This window comes from Pseudoliparis swirei, chromosome 13 (genome assembly GCF_029220125.1).
Source record: "Pseudoliparis swirei isolate HS2019 ecotype Mariana Trench chromosome 13, NWPU_hadal_v1, whole genome shotgun sequence".
Taxonomy (NCBI): Eukaryota; Metazoa; Chordata; class Actinopteri; order Perciformes; family Liparidae; genus Pseudoliparis; species Pseudoliparis swirei.
Window position 1 is genome coordinate 446,683 of NC_079400.1, and position 18,520 is coordinate 465,202.

At 49.9% G+C, this 18,520-nt stretch overlaps 1 protein-coding gene across 1 annotated transcript in view; it reads left to right on the top strand.

Moving 5' to 3' along the window:
* Nucleotides 1–3,244: 3,244 nt before the first annotated feature.
* Nucleotides 3,245–18,520, top strand: part of LOC130203906 (SH3 and multiple ankyrin repeat domains protein 1-like) — a 29,384-nt gene continuing 14,108 nt past the window's right edge. Inside the window, exons 1-13 of the mRNA XM_056430364.1 lie at nt 3,245–3,573; nt 3,830–3,854; nt 4,231–4,434; nt 6,085–6,156; nt 6,232–6,340; nt 6,452–6,603; nt 7,171–7,338; nt 7,566–7,607; nt 8,171–8,287; nt 8,395–8,472; nt 8,652–8,718; nt 8,900–9,075; nt 9,186–9,316. Of these exons, the coding sequence (XP_056286339.1) occupies nt 3,245–3,573; nt 3,830–3,854; nt 4,231–4,434; nt 6,085–6,156; nt 6,232–6,340; nt 6,452–6,603; nt 7,171–7,338; nt 7,566–7,607; nt 8,171–8,287; nt 8,395–8,472; nt 8,652–8,718; nt 8,900–9,075; nt 9,186–9,316 (1,670 nt within the window). The remainder of the gene's footprint in view (nt 3,574–3,829; nt 3,855–4,230; nt 4,435–6,084; nt 6,157–6,231; nt 6,341–6,451; nt 6,604–7,170; nt 7,339–7,565; nt 7,608–8,170; nt 8,288–8,394; nt 8,473–8,651; nt 8,719–8,899; nt 9,076–9,185; nt 9,317–18,520) is intronic.

Below are 18,520 nucleotides of genomic sequence, written 5' to 3' on the forward strand. Positions count from 1 at the left end.
CAACCTGGAACACACTGCTCACCTCAACCTGGAACACACTGCTCACCCCGACCTGGAACACACTGCTCACCCCAACCTGGAACACACTGCTCACCCAACCTGGAACACACTGCTCACCCCGACCTGGAACACACTGCTCACCTCGACCTGGAACACACTGCTCACCTCAACCTGGAACACACTGCTCACCTCAACCTGGAACACACTGCTCACCCCGACCTGGAACACACTGCTCACCTCGACCTGGAACACACTGCTCACCTCAACCTGGAACACACTGCTCACCTCAACCTGGAACACACTGCTCACCCCGACCTGGAACACACTGCTCACCTCAACCTGGAACACACTGCTCACCTCGACCTGGAACACACTGCTCACCCAACCTGGAACACACTGCTCACCTCAACCTGGAACACACTGCTCACCTCAACCTGGAACACACTGCTCACCCCGACCTGGAACACACTGCTCACCCCGACCTGGAACACACTGCTCACCTCAACCTGGAACACACTGCTCACCTCGACCTGGAACACACTGCTCACCCAACCTGGAACACACTGCTCACCTCAACCTGGAACACACTGCTCACCTCAACCTGGAACACACTACTCACTTCAACCTGGAACACACTGCTCACCCCGACCTGGAACACACTGCTCACCTCGACCTGGAACACACTGCTCACCTCAACCTGGAACACACTGCTCACCTCAACCTGGAACACACTGCTCACCTCAACCTGGAACACACTGCTCACCTCGACCTGGAACACACTGCTCACCTCGACCTGGAACACACTGCTCACCTCAACCTGGAACACACTGCTCACCCCGACCTGGAACACACTGCTCACCTCAACCTGGAACACACTGCTCACCCCGACCTGGAACACACTGCTCACCTCGACCTGGAACACACTGCTCACCTCGACCTGGAACACACTGCTCACCTCAACCTGGAACACACTGCTCACCTCAACCTGGAACACACTGCTCACCCAACCTGGAACACACTGCTCACCCAACCTGGAACACACTGCTCACCCCGACCTGGAACACACTGCTCACCCCGACCTGGAACACACTGCTCACCTCAACCTGGAACACACTGCTCACCCAACCTGGAACACACTGCTCACCTCAACCTGGAACACACTGCTCACCCAACCTGGAACACACTGCTCACCCAACCTGGAACACACTGCTCACCTCAACCTGGAACACACTGCTCACCCCGACCTGGAACACACTGCTCACCTCAACCTGGAACACACTGCTCACCCCGACCTGGAACACACTGCTCACCCCGACCTGGAGAAGGAGGGGAGCAGAGGAACTGAAGAGAGATGTGAGGGGATCAATAAGCAGAAGGGAGGAGATACGCATTTACAAGAAGCTGAGCGCTGCAGTGAAAGTCCAAATGTGTCTCCTGAGAGGGGAGAGCTGCAGACCGCTCAGAACCCAGAGGAACCACGAGAACCACGAGAACAACGAGAACCACGAGAACAACGAGAACCACGGGAACCACGAGAACAACGAGAACAACGAGAACCACGGGAACAACGAGAACCACGAGAACCACGAGAACTACGAGAACCACGAGAACAACGAGAACCACGAGAACAACGAGAACCACGAGAACCACGGGAACAACGAGAACAACGAGAACAACGAGAACCACGAGAACAACAAGAACCATGAGAACCACGAGAACAAGAACAACAAGAACAACGAGAACAACAAGAATCACGAGAACAACAAGAACAACAAGAACCACAAGAACAACGAGAACAACAAGAACAACGAGAACAACAAGAACTACGAGAACAACAGGAACCACGAGAACAACAAAAACAACAAGAACAACGAGAACAACAAGAACCACGAGAACAACGAGAACAACAAGAACCACGAGAAAAACAAGGACCACGAGAACAACGAGAACAACGAGAACCACGAGAACCACAGGAACAACGAGAATCACGGGAACCACGGGAACAATGAGAACCACGAGAACAACAAGAACCATGGGAACAACGAGAACCACGGGAACAACGAGAACCACGGGAACAACGAGAACCACGGGAACCACGGGAACAACGAGAACAACAAAAACCATGAGAACAACAAGAACCACGAGAACAACGATAACCACGAGAACAACGAGAACAACAAGAACCACGAGAACAATGAGAACAACGAGAACAACAAGAACAACAAGAACAACAAGAACAACGAGAACAACGAGAACCACGAGAACAACGAGAACAACAAGAACCACGAGAACAACAAGAACAACGAGAACAACAAGAACCACGAGAACAACAAGAACAACGAGAACAACAAGAACCACAAGAACCACGAGAAGAAGAGGAAGACACAGTGGACATTACATTAGACTCCCAACGGTTACACACTCACCTCTCTCTTTCTTACACACACACTCACACACACACACAACACACAAACACACACACAAACACACACACACTCTGTTGAAACACACACAACCACTTATACATCCTCATCACGTGTTCTACCTCCCAGGGACCGCCAAGACATCGCTACGGCAACGGGCACCTGGCTTCACTAATGAACCGGTTGCCATGCCGATAGAGTTGGCTACACTAGGGTGGGGGGGGCATGAAAGTGCTGAGCTGTGCCTCTCTACTTACAGTTCTCTGAAAGGGAACCACAGCAGGACGCACACGCCTCATCCAGACCTCCTGGCTCCGCCTCCAGACCTCTTAGCTCCGCCTCCAGAGGGTAACAAGGACAACTGAGAAAAGATGGCCATCCTGTGGACATGTAATAATAAGGGCAATGCACCAATCAGCGTGACATCTAGTCAGGAGGAGGAGGAGGAGACAGGAGGAGGAGACAGGAGGAGACAGGAGGAAGAGGAGCAGGAGGAGGAGGAGGAGGAGGAGCAGGAGGAGACAGGAGGAAGAGGAGCAGGAGGAGGAGGAGCAGGAGGAGCAGGAGGAAGAGGAGACAGGAGGAAGAGGAGCAGGAGGAAGAGGAGCAGGAGGAGGAGGAGCAGGAGGAGGAGGAGCAGGAGGAGGAGGAGCAGGAGGAAGAGGAGCAGGAGGAAGAGGAGCAGGAGGAGGAGGAGGAGCAGGAGGAGACGGAGCAGGAGGAAGAGGAGACAGGAGGAAGAGGAGCAGGAGGAGGAGGAGCAGGAGGAGGAGGAGACAGGAGGAAGAGGAGCAGGAGGAAGAGGAGCAGGAGGAGACTGTATGGAGGCCCTGAAGGCCACACAGCGCTGTATGGAGGCCCTGAAGGCCACACAGCGCTGTTTGAAGGCCCTGAAGGCCACACAGCGCTGTATGGAGGCCCTGAAGGCCACCCAGCGCTGTATGGAGGCCCTGAAGGCCACACGGCGCTGTATGGAGGCCCTGAAGGACACACGGCGCTGTATGGAGGCCCTGAAGGCCACACGGTGCTGTATAAAGGCCCTGAAGGCCACACGGCGCTGTATGGAGGCCCTGAAGGACACACGGCACTGTATGGAGGCCCTGAAGGACACACGGCGCTGTATGGAGGCCCTGAAGGACACACGGCGCTGGTGAGACGCCTGATGGATCAGACAAACACAGGACCTTCATCCAGGAGGCCGGGGTCCGTGTCCTCGGTTACCATGGTGATGTCTGTTTGTCGCATTCATGTCACGCTGTTCACGTTCATGTAGGAGCGGTCGGGAAAATCAACTCGCCTTCTGATTGTCTTAGTTATATTTTCCTTTATTTGCAGAACAGCAACAGAAACTAAACATCCATTCCTCTCTTTGTCTAACGCTCTGAAATACTGTTCAACCCTTCTAGCCCGGCCACACCTGGCTGTCCTCAGGTGACACGCCCAAAGCCAACGCCCCTTGACGTCATTGCCGCATCTTCATCGTCATCATCAAAATCATATCAACAACCTGTCAGCATGATCAACAATACATATCGTCCTTTACGCCAGCGACAGACACACACTAGTGCACTGGCCTCATTTAGCATCGCCAGTGTTTCCCAAAACAGAACAACGTGTTATTGTCACCTTAACAACGATTTGAACTGACAACATGAATCCTGCCTCAGGCCCTCGGGACGCCGAGGAAGTGACGAGTTGGATATTCAAGAGCTGTTGTTATTCACAATGAACCGTTACTGTTCAGAGGAGAGCAGCTTCAGCTGACCTCTGACCCCTGACCCCTGACCCCTGTCTCCGTGTCGGTCAGAGGTGTCTCCAGTTCGACCCGGACTGCACGGCGTGGAGCGCCAAGCAGCAGATCATCTGCTCCCTCGGCGAGCCGCTGTGGGACGCCTACAACTACGGCCTCTTCCAGCCGGCCAGAGACGGGCGGGACGCCAAGTTCCTGGAGGAGGAGAGAGCGCTGCGAGACTACGCGCCGACCTTTGAGAAGGGGGTGCCCTACCTGGAGGTAAGGGGGCGGGGCTAGTGGGAAAGGGTCATGAGTTCAAGTAGAGCACCAACACACCCGGATGAATTATGACTCAATGCCAGATACTGCCAGGAATAACAAGCTATGGGGAAAATACTTGATACATTTATTTTTTAGCATAAAAGTTGTTATATTTAAAAATACTAAGTCTTAAAAATGCTATGAAATCTGCTTAAAATATCCCAAAAGTGTTGCCACAACCCCAAAAGATACAGAGGACATAAAGTCACTTTCCTGACTGTCTCTTTATGACTGAATATAAAGAATATAGCACTGTGGTCGTCATAATACAGGAATCAAGTTAAACATCGGCCTCTTTGGAAGCTTCTATTGTTTGATGACATTAATGATTGTACTGCATGATAGTTTGACGATGTAATTACACATAACGAAGTAAAAAAAGGAATGTTCTTCAATTTCAGACAAATGACTCACAGCTTACTTTTTAAAATTAGAATCCCGTGTTCATCACAGTGAAGGAACGAATCCCACAGATGTCAAACCGCCACTGGACCGACCGGAATCTGTGTTAACATCACCTGCACATTATAGTATAGTCTCCACTCGTTTGGGAAGTGGGTTGTGAGATGACGTCACTATGATCATGCTGTGATACAATGAGCTCGCAGCGCCCTCTGGTGGCGCAGCTGCGGTACAGGTTGACGCACGGGGTGCGGCTATATCCTGAACTCAGGGCCGGGCTTCCACTCAGTGTTTCCGTTGTTGACGTACCGATGACCTCTGCTCCACAGCGGGCATCTCGCTGCTCCGCGAGTGTGTGTGTACAACCGGAGTAAAGGCACTAAGAATGACGTCAGTGCTGCAAGTGAACCAGTCTCGTTGGTACAGAGTAGTTCCTGGATTGGTTTCGTTCTTACCTTGGGCCACGACTTTTTAAATGAAATGGCCTCGTATGAGGTGTTGGGTCTGTCGCTTCTGCACGCTGACACACCTGGTGGTTTACCTGTGCAGCTGTTCGCTGGCTGAGGTGCAGCTGGGTGCAACACAGCCGACTGCTGCCTACATATAGCATTTAGGCCCACAGAGAATAAACAATGGTTTCTTAGCCATGGTAGAGGTGTACAAACAGCCTGCCAGGATGTTAGAAGTGAGTACAACACATGTTGATTTATGTCCGAGCCTATGAATAGACGGCCTATGAGTCTTGATATGGACGTGTGTAGTTTGTCTGTGGCTACAAGAAAACAGCCTTAGTTCACATAGCTGGTGGGTTAAAGATATTAAATCACAATTTAAACATAATTGTCTAAAAACTTTCTTTTATTGTGCCAGCATTTGTGCCATTAGAGTGAATTTCTGGAAAGAGTTTAGCTTCAGTTCAGGAGAATAATGATGCTTTGTGTGCTTTAAAGCGGCAACGCTGAACTTAACTAGATTTCATTATTTACTCAAAAATCACATTTATCATGATAGGAAGAAAAGAAATCTAACTTAAAATCAATTTCCACCCTCAGCTTTTCTCATCTACGTTTTCTTTAGGGTTCAGATTGTAAAACGTCAACTGTTGCACACAACGACTCTTTTTGGAATCGCCTCCCTTTCACCATCAGACGGAGCTGCGTTGCAGCGGGACGTGAATCACAGTTTTCACACTTTTCTGGTCCCTAGTTTAGGTACAAAACCAGAGTCTACAAACAGACCAATCTGGATGAGAAGGCGCTCTCCAAACTCAGCACGAAGGTATTTATCCTCGTGTTGATTGAATATTTCCGGTGCGCTCCTTTCCACATGTCCCGACTCTTCTCCCATCCTCAGGCCAGCCTGAAGAAGTTCCTGGATTACATTCAGATCGGAGCAATAGAGAAAATGACAAAAGTCCTCGATAAAGGTCTTGATTCCAATTTCCATGACCCTGACAGTGGAGGTGAGTTTGTTGTGAATGCTCATCCCACTGTGGGAATAACCGTCTTAGATTCACAAATAAATGCTGGTGCCAGTGGTATTGGTGATCTGAAATGCTCCCCCCGCGGCTCAGAGACCCCCCTGTCTGTGGCCATGCAGTCGGGCCTGCTGACGGAGGGCGTCCGGCTGCTGGTTCAGGGCGGCGCTCACCTGGACTTCCGGAGCAGGGATGGCTCCACGCCGCTGCACAAAGCGGTCAGGGCCCACAACCACGCCGGGCTGCTGGTACGGCTTTGAGTCGATGTCGCATAATGCAGGATATTGCAAACGCAACAAAATGGACTAAATAAAGTGAATGATTATGATAAGAATGTATATGGTTTATAGGCACAGTCACATCACATCTTATATACACAGTATTTAATGTAGAAGTGAATACATTGCAAAGGCTGCATGAGATGTGGGTGGTTAGATTAAAATATGATGAGAGACTTGACAGTTCTGAAACACGCGTTCAGCTTCACGTTGTGACTGCTACTTCTCTCTTCCAGTCCACTTGCAGAGCACTTTGTCTTCTGGGAGCACGACGGCTGCTTCATGTGCCGCCATTGTTTCAATGCTTCTGCCAGGAAATGTATTCTGTTGTCAACCCCTGCTTCAACATGCAGTATAACTCTGGCAGTGAACAGAGATCACATGTTAAATAATCAAACAATATATACATGTAATGAAATGAGACTGTAGATTGTTCCGATGACTTGGCGTCATCCTCTGAGTTCTGACTTGTTCCTCTAGCTCTCTCACTACAGCACGAGCACTCAGACAAAGGGATGTTTCCTCTCTCCTCATCAGGCGCTCTTGTCTCTCGGAGCGTCTCCAAACTACAAGGACCGCTGTGGCCTGACCCCGCTGTACCACACTGTGCTGGCAGGGGGCGCCACCTCCTGCTGTGAGACCCTCCTGTACTACAGGGCGAGGCTGGGCTCAAGGGATGAGAATGGCTGGGACGAGTCCCACCAGGTACCGATGTACAGCTGAATGTTATTAATATACATCTCGATCCTGTGATTGGTTTCATTTCTTCCTTTCACATGTTGCCATCGAGCATCTTTGTCTCGCCTCACTTCATAAGCAAGGCACCGTCATGTTCTTCCTCTGTCTGACGGACCATCACACTCCTCTCGCTCTCCTTCCTCACTCGTATCTCCATCCTCTCTCCTTCCTCCCCTCCTGGTCTCTTTCCATAGCACAGGGATGAAGAAGAGTTTGGAATGGAAGAAATACATAAGGTACCCTTCATCCTACCATCTGATCATGTCATCTGAATGAAGTGAACACACAGTTTCCTTCATGTGAGTCATGTCAGCCCCGTCCATGGTCTCTCTCTCTCTCTCTCTTAGTGTAGAAGTGTGTGAGTTGTCTGCCACGATGTCTCTGTGACATTCTGGTACATTTGCTGCAAGCTGGTTGTCATGGCATTTTATTTTGGTTTTGTCGTGCTCTTGCTTTTCTTTCTTTACTTTGTACATATCTTGTGATATTTATGTCTGCAGAAAAAAACACTCGAGGTGTCAGGCTGCTGGAGGCTCATTTATGTTATTTTAATCATTTTATTTACATTACGTGTCATTTTTGTTGTCTTTCTTTTCCATCATGGTGCAATGTAATTGTCTCTGATCAGTTTTTAATTTTAATTATGAATTTAAATGTGGATGCTAGACATTATCTTCCTTCAATTCTCATTGTTTCTCTTTTGCAATATAGTTCCTCTCCCCTACTGTCTGATGTGAATCACTTTCTTCACTTTAACTTTTGAATTCTGACAATTTGTGGATACTTCTATCACTTCAAGGCTTGCCAGAATGGTTTTGCAGAGCACTTGGAGCATCTGCTGTTTTATGGGGCAAACCCCTCCTCTCAGAACGCCTCGGGGAACACTGCGCTGCACATCTCGGCCCTCTACAACAAGGCAAGCTCTGAAACAGATTCCCTGTATGAAACTGTTGTGGCCAGAGTTCCAGCTGCTGTCCTCCCTGAAGGTGTGACACACATCGCTCTCCCTCTCTGAATCATCAGGAAAGCTGCGTCCGCGTTCTTCTGTACCGGGGAGCCGACAAGGAGGCGCAGAACAACCTCGGCCAGACTCCTTTCCAGGTCAATGGTCCAATTATCAATTATCAGATCTTTTCAAAGTGAAATTGCATTTCTTTTTTTGCAGCTTTGATGGTTTTGTCAGAAACTAAAAGAGAGAAAGCAGACACCACAACGCAACAACAGATATCATTATTATGAGGGCTTAACTATCGACATCCTGTGTGTTCTCCGTGTTGCAGCTCGCGATCATGTCGGGTCACTTTGAACTCGGGGAAATCCTCAAAAACCACAAAGATTCTGACATCGGTGAGCCTGCTCACCGCCTGAGTGTTCCGCTTCCACACCTGCTTGTCTTTGCACTTTCCTGAGCAGATCATGGATTTCCCCCTAACAATCTCCCTCCATTTCATCCCGTCACATCCAACCCCACTGGCCTTCCTCGCGCCTCTGATCCCTCACCTGTCGACCTCACGCCTCCCTTCCTCAGTGCCCTTTTTGGAATCTCCAAAGTATGTTCCCAAGCGAAAAGAGAGCGTCCACACGCTGCCGCTGCCCTCCCTTCATTCCCACCCCCTGCTGCGCGCTAACAGCGATGACTCCATGACCCAGTCTGACCCCCTGGCCCTGACCCACCAGGCTGCAACCGATCCCCACCCGGGGCAGGTACTGAGGACCATTAGGGGGATCAACATATGTTTTGCTGTGTTGCATTTCTTCTTTCAGTCTTTGACACATAGATCCAGGGTCCGCTCTGAAGTCGTGTGTTTCTGCAGGGCCAACGCAGGGCCTCCATTGGCATGAGAAGCTCCAGCAGCCCGAGAAGTCGCACTCGCTCTCCATCCCGAGGCAGAGGAGGCCAAAGTGACACAGAGGAGAGGCACCGGCCCCCTAGAGGCAGACAGGGGTAAGGAGGGAATATCTTATATATACATATGAAGATATGGAGAGTGGTCCTTTAAGGCCATCTACTAACAGGGTTCATACATCTCCAGTTACCGTCTGCAGTATGCAGGTACATTATATTTGTGTCTCAGATGCATATGGATACTATCTTTAGGTGCAAGAATGTCCCATATTTACAGAGTGATGTCGATGGACATTGTTGTCCTGCAGGGCAAAAGGAGGAAGAGGAGCTCCTCACACGCTGCTAGAGTTTTTAAAATGTCCGACAGTGATGCAACTGCTCTGTCAAGACATCCCTGCTAGGGACAGTTGATGTTTTACCATGTTCACCATTTTAGTATAAAAAAAGTATTGATCAAAGGTGCACTAGACCGCCAAAGATATGAATTATTAAGCAACTATGAATGTCTGAGTCAAATATTGTCCTGTCCAGTTGTTAAGATACTTCAGGCTAGATTAAAGTTGTGAACTGACATGTTCACCTCTTCTATTTCTTCTGGATCTAGAGGTTAACAATAAATCAAAGAATCCCTCAAAAATAAGAAAAGCATTGAACTTGTTCTTTGTGTCGTTTTCAATTTTGAAATAATATTTCCTTGTATACCAAGTTGCAGTAATTTCAACCCTACATTCATTTTATTTTGTCAGTACAAGGTTGTCTCCCTGTTTTCCTCCCTGCAACACGTCGTTCTCCTGGTCTCATGAGACTCTCTCTCTCTCTGTCTCTCTCTCTCTCTCTCTCTCTCTGTCTCTCTCTCTCCCTCTCTCTCCCTCTCTCTCTCTCTCTCTGGAGGGAGCTGCTCACGATCGAGAGCGTGGTGAGGGCAAATGTTTGGTGATTTCTCTCAAACTTTTCAAATTTTTTGTCTTTCATATTTCACTGTGTGATTGAGTTGTTGTGTTTCTAGTGTCTGATTGTTGGTTTATTTTGGGGCTTATTGGTGTTTTGTGGAGATAACCGTGTTTCTGGTGTGAGATGGCGTCCTCTGAGACGCCGTCTCCGGGTCTTGGCGTCCGGATCGAGTCCGACGCAAGTACCCCGGTAGAGGAGGTTCTCCTGGCGGTGGGAGATGTTGTCGGACACGAGAACATCTCCGACGCCTCCAGGTTGAACCGAGGGCTGCTGGTGTTTTTTACGGAGGAGCGGTGTGTGTCCGCGCTGATATGCAGCGGCGTCACGCTGAGCGGCGTGTACCTGCAGGTGTCCCCGCTGACGGTGCCCACCACCCGGGTCACCGTGTCCGGGGTCCCGCCGTTCATACTCCACTCCGTGTTGGAGCGCGAGCTGCAGAGCTTCGGGAAGCTCGCGAGCGGCTTCACAACGATCGGTCTGGGGTGCAGACACCCTAAACTGAAACACGTAAAGTCCTTCCGGAGGCAGGTGTGAATGTTTCTGAACTGTCCGTCTCAGACGCTGGAGATCTCCTTCAGAGTGAAGCACAAGGCTCAGCACTACATGCTGTATGCTAGCACGGGTAGCATGAAGTGCTTTAGGTGTGGGGGACTGGGGCACGAGCGCGACAGCTGTCCTCGCGAGCCGGCCGGAGGGAACCCCAAGCCGGGGGACGCACCGGCGGAGAAGCGGGCCGCCTGGGCTCCGCGGAGCGGCGGCGAGGCCCCGGTGGGCGGGGCCGCGGAGGCTCCGCCCAGTGGCGGCGAGGCTCCGCCCACTGGGGCGGAGGAGGGGCGGAGCGACAGTCACACCGGGGAGCAGAGTGCTGATTCAGCTGAAGGAAATATTAACGAGGAGATTTCAGCTGTTCAGAATACAACAGGAGAGGGAACACAGGTGGAGGATTTACTGACAGGAGCAGAGGAAGTGAGGAAGGAAAGTGGAGAAACGGAAGGAAAAAAGGTGGAGGAAGTACTGACAGGAGCAAAGGAAGGGAGGAAAGGAAGGGGACCAACAAAAGGAAAAAAGTAGGGCTGTCAATCGATTAAAAAAAATTAACTAATTAATCGCACATTTTGAAATTGCGATTAATTAATCGCGATTAATCGCAATTAAAAGTTAAAAGTTCATTCTTTTTAAAGACCAAACTTCACACAGAGCTGTGTTTTCAAAGAGGCTCCTACATATACAGTGCCAGCGAGGTATTTAATATCGTGGATGATAATAATAATAATAATAATCATTTATTTTATATAGCGCTTCTCAAGACACTCGAAGTCGCTTTACAGTCCAGAGTCCAGTAGTCATACACACACAGTCATCCCGGTGGTGGTAAGCTACATCAGTAGCCACAGCTGCCCTGGGGCAGACTGACAGAAGCGTGGCAGCCAATCAGCGCCTACGGCCCCTCCCCCACCACCAACATTCATTCACATCCATACGAACCGGGGTGAGGCTGCGGTGCATGTCTTTATGATGGTGGGGAAACGGAGGACCGGAGGAAACCCACGCAGGCACGAGGAGAACATGCAAACTCCACAGAAAGGACCTGGAATGACCGGGACGACCGGGATTCGAACCCAGGGCCTTCTTGCTGTGAGGCGACAGTGCTAACCACTGAGCCACCGTGCATCAGATTAGTAAAAAAAAAGAAGTATATTGAGACCCCATTGGTCCTGTCATCTTTAACATTGAACACAGCAGAACCAGTGGCCTTGGTGACTGACTGACATTCAAATATGTCACGTTAAACCTCTGGAGGCTGGGCTCATTTTATACATTTTACAACAACAACAAAATTCACCGTTTAACCTGTTGCCTTGGTCATTTTGACCGAATCAATATTACACCCTCCTGCCGCCTTCGGGTTAATTTGACCCCATTCAATGTTTAATGTCGGTGTTCTTTCGGTAGTCAACAAACAAACATAAAGTGCCTCACACTTAAACTTGGAAAACAATATTAATTCTAATAATTTTCTGGAGGTTTTAATTGCTGGCGTCAAATTGAACCCAAAGGGTAAAATATGTTAGTAAATATAAAGGTAACAGGAGGGTTAAATATTGAATCGGGTCAAAATGACCCAAAGGCGGGGGGGAGGGTTAAATATTTAATCGGGTCAAAATGACCCGAAGGCAACACAAGGGTTAAAAGTGTTTCCCTTCTTTTTAAAGACAAAACTTCCCACAGAGCTGTGTTTTCAAAGAGGCTTATACCTATAAAGTGCCAGCGAGGTATTTAATATCGTGGATGATAAATTGTTTCTTCAGTGAAACATCAGATTAGTAAAAAAAAAGAAGTATATTGAGACCCCATTGGTCCTGTCATCTTTACCACTGAACAGCAGAACCAGTGGCCTTGATAACTGACTGACATTCACATATGTCACGTTAACCCTCTGGAGGCTGGGGGCAATGAACACTCAGTAAATCACAAAGGACCCCAGGTCCTTTGTGATTTACTGAGTGTTCATTGGTTTTTTTCCCCCCGAAATGTTGACAGACAAACGGATTGACCAATCACGTTGAAGGTTTCGTGTGACGAGTTCTTTCCACGCCGCGTCCCCCGACACGTCGCCCCTCCGTTCCTCTGTGTGTCAGAGGGGGAGACGGGAGGAAGGAGGAGCAGGAGGAAACCCGACTGATTCATCCACGAGTTAAACTGATTTCTGCTCCTTATTTTCGCGGAGAAATGATTGTTTTAAAAACGGAAACAGTGTTAAACCGTACTGCCGCGGTTTAAAAAAATAAAAAAATAAAAATAAAAAAAATGCGTTAATTGCGTTAAAATATTTTAGTGCGTTAACGCGGCCAAATTAATCGCATAGATTAACGCGTTAACGCTGACAGCCCTAGAAAAAAGGTGAAGGTAGCACTGAGAGGAGAAGAGGAAGAGAGGAAGCAAAGTGTAGCAGGCAGCAGCAACGGGCCGACAGCTGAACCCGATCAGAGCCAGGCTGCTGGCCCGGAGGAGAGAGGAGAGGCCTGTGTGGTGGAGGAGGAGATGGAGGAGAGAGGAGAGGCCTGTGTGGTGGAGGAGGAGGTGGAGGAGAGAGGAGAGGCCTGTGTGGTGGAGGAGGTGGAGGAGAGAGGAGAGGCCTGTGTGGTGGAGGAGGAGGTGGAGGAGAGAGGAGAGGCCTGTGTGGTGGAGGAGGAGGTGGAGGAGAGAGGAGAGGCCTGTGTGGTGGAGGAGGAGGTGGAGGAGAGAGGAGAGGCCTGTGATGTGGAGGAGGAGATGGAGGAGATGGAGGAGAGAGGAGAAGCCTGTGATGTGGAGGAGGAGATGGAGGAGAGAGAGGAGAGGCCTGTGTGGTGGAGGAGGAGATGGAGGAGAGAGGAGAGGCCTGTGGTGGAGGAGGAGATGGAGGAGAGAGGAGAGGCCTGTGTGGTGGAGGAGGAGATGGAGGAGAGAGGAGAGGCCTGTGTGGTGGAGGAGGAGATGGAGGAGAGAGGAGAGGCCTGTGTGGTGGAGGAGGAGATGGAGGAGAGAGGAGAGGCCTGTGATGTGGAGGAGGAGATGGAGGACCAGACAGACTCTGCCTCTGCCTCTGTCTCCGGGTCCCAGGCTTACGATGGAGATCTCTACAAGCTTGAGGACATAAATAGCTTTCTGGATGAGAACTTTGGGCAATCTGTAGATGTTCTAGAGCATTTTCCAGATGCAAGCAAATTCATGAAAAGTGTTTTATCAATCCAGAAGGAGGTTGGTGTGGAGACGTTAGACGAGAAGAAGCGCTACCGTCTTAAAAAATACATGACTGCTATCAGGAAGCAGTTGAAACAGATGAAATGCTCCAAAAAGAGGAGAACTAAGTGAAGCGGTCATGAATGTGCTGTACTTGAGTTTTCTGTTATTGTTGACTGTCTACATCACGTTTCCTTTTAATTTTTCAATGCACAAGGTGAGGGTTGGTTCTTTGAACATTAACGGTGGAAGGGGCCGAGAGAAAAGAGCGGTCACTGAAGAAATGATAAAACAGAAAAGACTTGACATTGTTTTCCTGCAGGAAACACACAGTGACCAACACAATGAGACAGACTGGGGTTTGTGGTAGAGGGGCCAGTATGTCTCATGGGACCAACCTGTCTGCAGGTGGAGCCGTTCTGTTCACACCTGGGCTGGATGTCAGCATCATCTCCTCCACAGAGATGGTGAAAGGAAGAGCTCTGGTGGTCAGAGCCACCATACAGAACGTTCCTTTTGTTTTTATTAACATCTATGCTCCAAACCAGGGCTCGCACAGGACGGACGTCTTCCACCAGCTGAGAGATGTCCTGCAGCAGTGTGACCAGAACCAGTGTGTAGTGATGGGGGGGGACTGGAACTGTACCATAGATCCTCTAGTGGACAGGAGAGGAACCTCACCTCCAGTCATCTAACACCTTGTCACAGGTGATTGCAGAGTCAGGTGTAGTGGACGTCTGGAGGGTCAAACACCCCAAGGCCAGGCAGTACACGTGGGTGAAGGTGTTGGATGGAACCATCAGGGCAGCCAGGCTAGACAGGGTTTACATCTCGACTAGTTTTAGCAACCGGTTACTGTCCAGTCACATTTACCCAGTAGGCTTCACCGACCATCACTTGGTCACTGTAGATGTGCACACCGCACCAACCACCAAGGGTAGCTCTTACTGGCATTTTAACATTCAGGTGCTTCAGGATGCGTTTTCTGTCAAAAGTTTGAGGTTTTCTGGGAGATCTGGAGAGGAAGGAAGGGTGACTTTGAGTCCCTGAGTCAGTGGTGGGATGTAGGGAAGGCGCATATACGCGTCTTTGTTCAACAATACACTCGTCACTCTACAGGGAAAGTCAAAAGGCTCATTGAGGATCTAGGAAATGAGATCAGGGATTTGGAGCACAGTCTCCTCACTCACACCAGGACAGACACACACCGGCTTCAGCAGAAGAAAGAACAACTAGGTTCATTTTTACGTGAACGAGCTAAGGGAGCCTCGGTCAGGTCGAGGTTCACCAGTGTGAGGGACATGGATGCTCCTACTTCCTACTTCTTCAATCTGGAGAAGTCCCTCTCTCGGACCAAACAAATGGTTTCTCTCCGCCTCCCTGATGGTGAGATGACGACTGACCCGGTTGAGATGAGACAGCAGTAAGTTTCTACAGCGCCCTCTTCAAGAAGGAGGACAGCCACAAAGAGAGCGTTGACGAGCTGCTTCAGGACCTTCCTCAGCTGGGCCCCGAGGAGAGCTGCCTCGATGCCAGCATCTCCTGGAGGAGCTGACCGCTGCTGTGGGTCAGATGGCTGCTGGGAGAGCTCCTGCTGGACGGGCTGCCGGCAGACTTCTACAAGCACTTCTGGAAGTGTTTGGGAGCCGACCTGTGGGAGGTGCTGCAGGAGTGTTCACAGACAGGCCTGTTACCCACAACATGTCGACATGCAGTGCTGTCACTGCTACCAAAGAAAGCGGACTTGTCCCTGTTGAAGAACTGGAGACCGTGGCGCTGTTATGCACAGACTATAAACTTCTTTCCAAGGTGCTCGCCAACCGTCTGAAAAACTTTCTACAGACTATAATCCAGAGGGACCAGTCTTACTGCGTACCGGACAGATCCATCATGGACAATATTTTTCTCATGAGAGACTTATTTAGTGTTTGTAAACTGTATGATATTGATGTGGGTGTAATATCCTTAGATCAAGAAAAGGCCTTTGATCGTGTTGATCATAGTTTTCTTTTTTCCACTTTAAGGGCTTTTGGTTTTGGTGAAGGGTTTGTGTCACTTTTGGGTTTAATGTCCAGGGAGGTTTGGTGCCTGGTGAAGGTGGGGGGTGCGCTGAGCTGTCCAGTTCAGGTCCAGAGAGGTATTAGACAGGGATGTCCTATCTCTGGACAGCTCTATGCTATTGCCATTGAACCTCTTCTGAACAGACTGAGATCCCGTCTGTCAGGCCTCTTGTTACCGGGCTACCTCATCGGCCCTCGCTCGTGGTGTCAGCATACGCTGACGATGTTAATGTGCTCGTCAAAGACCAGAGGGATGTCGATGTTCTGGGGAGCAGTTTAGTTTTGTTTGAGAGGGCATCTTCAGCAAAGGTAAACTGGGGGAAGAGCGAAGCTTTGCAGGTTGGGCAGTGGGTAGGCAAGGAAACACCAAAGCTACCAGGCAACCTCAGATGGGGAAGGCAGGGCTTGAAGGTTTTAGGTGTTTTTTTGGGAACAGAGGAGTTTCAAACACAGAACTGGGAGGGTGCTATGGAGAGAGTCTGTACTAGACTGTCGAAATGGAAATGGCTGCTACCGCAGCTCTCTTACAGGGGGAGGGTCCTAATCATAAATAACTTGGTTGCCTCGACCCTTTGGCACCGATTTGTAGTTCTTCCTCCACCACAGGCCCTGATCCAAAGGATCCAAAAGGCAGTTGTGGATTTCTTCTGGTCCGGACTTCACTGGCTGAGAGCTGCGGTGCTGTACCTGCCGGTCCAGGAAGGAGGACAGGGCCTTGTGGACATTGCATCGCGCATCAGAGCTTTCAGATTGCAGACGGCTCAGAGGCTACTGTACAGCTTTGGCCTGCCATGGACCGATGCTGCCTGTGTGCTGCTGAGAAAGGCTGGACGTTTAGGGTATGATAAACACCTGTTCCTCCTTCAGCCCCAGTCAGTGGATTTAACTGGCCTGACCCGTTCTACCAGTCTGTCTTACAGGCATGGCAGGTTTTTACAGTCCACAGGAGAGCTGTGATGACACCAGGGATGTGGCTCTTTGAGCAGCTACATCTCATCCCAAGCCCTGACGTCGGTCAGCCTGAGATCTAGACTGAGAGAGGCCGGCTGTGTGAAGCTGGGTCATCTCATGAAGACCTCCATCCCTCAGCTTGCGGAGCTGAGCAGAATCCGGTCCAGCAGGCTGCTGCTCAGGCTGGTGGAGGAGGTGTGTGCTTCTCTACCAGAAGCCCTTAGAGCATTTGTTGAGGACCCCACTATATTCAACCAATGGGATGATGAGTGTGAGTATGTCTTCCCACCTCTGGTGGTCTGTCCTGCGGTTGGACAGTGGAAGGAGGAGGAGGACATCTTGCTGTCCCTGAAGACACCTCAGTTGGGGGAGTTTGAGTCTCTGGGGAGGAAAGCAGTGTACCAGATCTCTGTGAAGGTTTCTAACCTGCGTTCTCTGGAGGGTGTGAGGGTGTCGAAGTGGACAGGTTTCTTTGGCAGGGGATCCTCCCCAGGGGGCAGTTGGCGTTCCCTGTACAAACCCCCTGTAGATAAAAGGACAGGAGACCTCCAGTGGAGGATTGTACATGGGGCCATAGCTACGAACCGGTATCTGGTGCACCTGGATCCGGGCTCAGGAGACGGCTGTCCTTTCTGCTCTCAGACAGAAACGATCCACCATCTGTTTGTGGAGTGCTCCAGACGGGTCAGACTTTTCAGTCGCCTGCAGGCATGGTATCAGGGCTTAGGGGAACTTTTCTCTTTTCGCCTTTTTATTTATGGTCCGAACTATTCCCAAAAAAACAAAAATGTGCACACACTAATCAATTTCCTCTCAGGACTGGCCAAACTGGCAATTTGGAAATCCAGGAAAAACCGCGTCAGAGGTTCAGGGTCAGAAGACGCAAGTCTGATGCTGACGGGGCTCCTGACCGCTCGGCTCAGGGGGGAGTTTGGTTTTTACAAACTAACAAATAAAACAGAACTGTTTGTGACATTTTGGGCGCTAAAGGACGTCCTGTGTTCAGTTAGAGGAGACGCTCTGTTTCTGAACTTATGAGTTGTTGTTCCTTTCTAATGTTTTCTTGTTGATGTTTGTTTATTTGTATTTGCATTATTTAGTTTTGTAATTTTTTGATCAACAGTATAACTGTAACCTGAAATGAATGGAAAATAAAGACACCTAGACAATCAATCTATCTGTCTCTCTCTGTCTCTCTCTCTCTCTCTCTCTGTCTATCTCCCTCCCTCTCTGTCTCTCTCTGTCTCTCGCTCTCTCTCTCTCTCTCTCTCTCTCTCTCTCCCTCTCTCTGTCTCCCTCTCTGTCTCTCCCTCTCTCTGTCTCTCTCTGTCTCTCTCTCTCTGTCTCCCTCCCTCTCTCTCCCTCCCTCCCTCCCTCCCTCTCTGTCTCTCTCTCTCTCTCTCTCTCTCCCTCTCTCTGTCTCTCTCTCTGTGTCTCTCCCTCTCTCTGTCTCTCTCTCTCTCTCTCTCTCTGTCTCTCTCTCTCTCTCCTCTCTCTCTCTCCTCTCCCTCTCTCTCTCTCTCTCTCTCTCTCTCCTCTCCTCTCTCTCTCCTCTCCTCTCTCTCTCTCTTATCTATCTGTCTCTCTCTCTCTCTCTCCTTTCTCTCTCTCCCTCTCT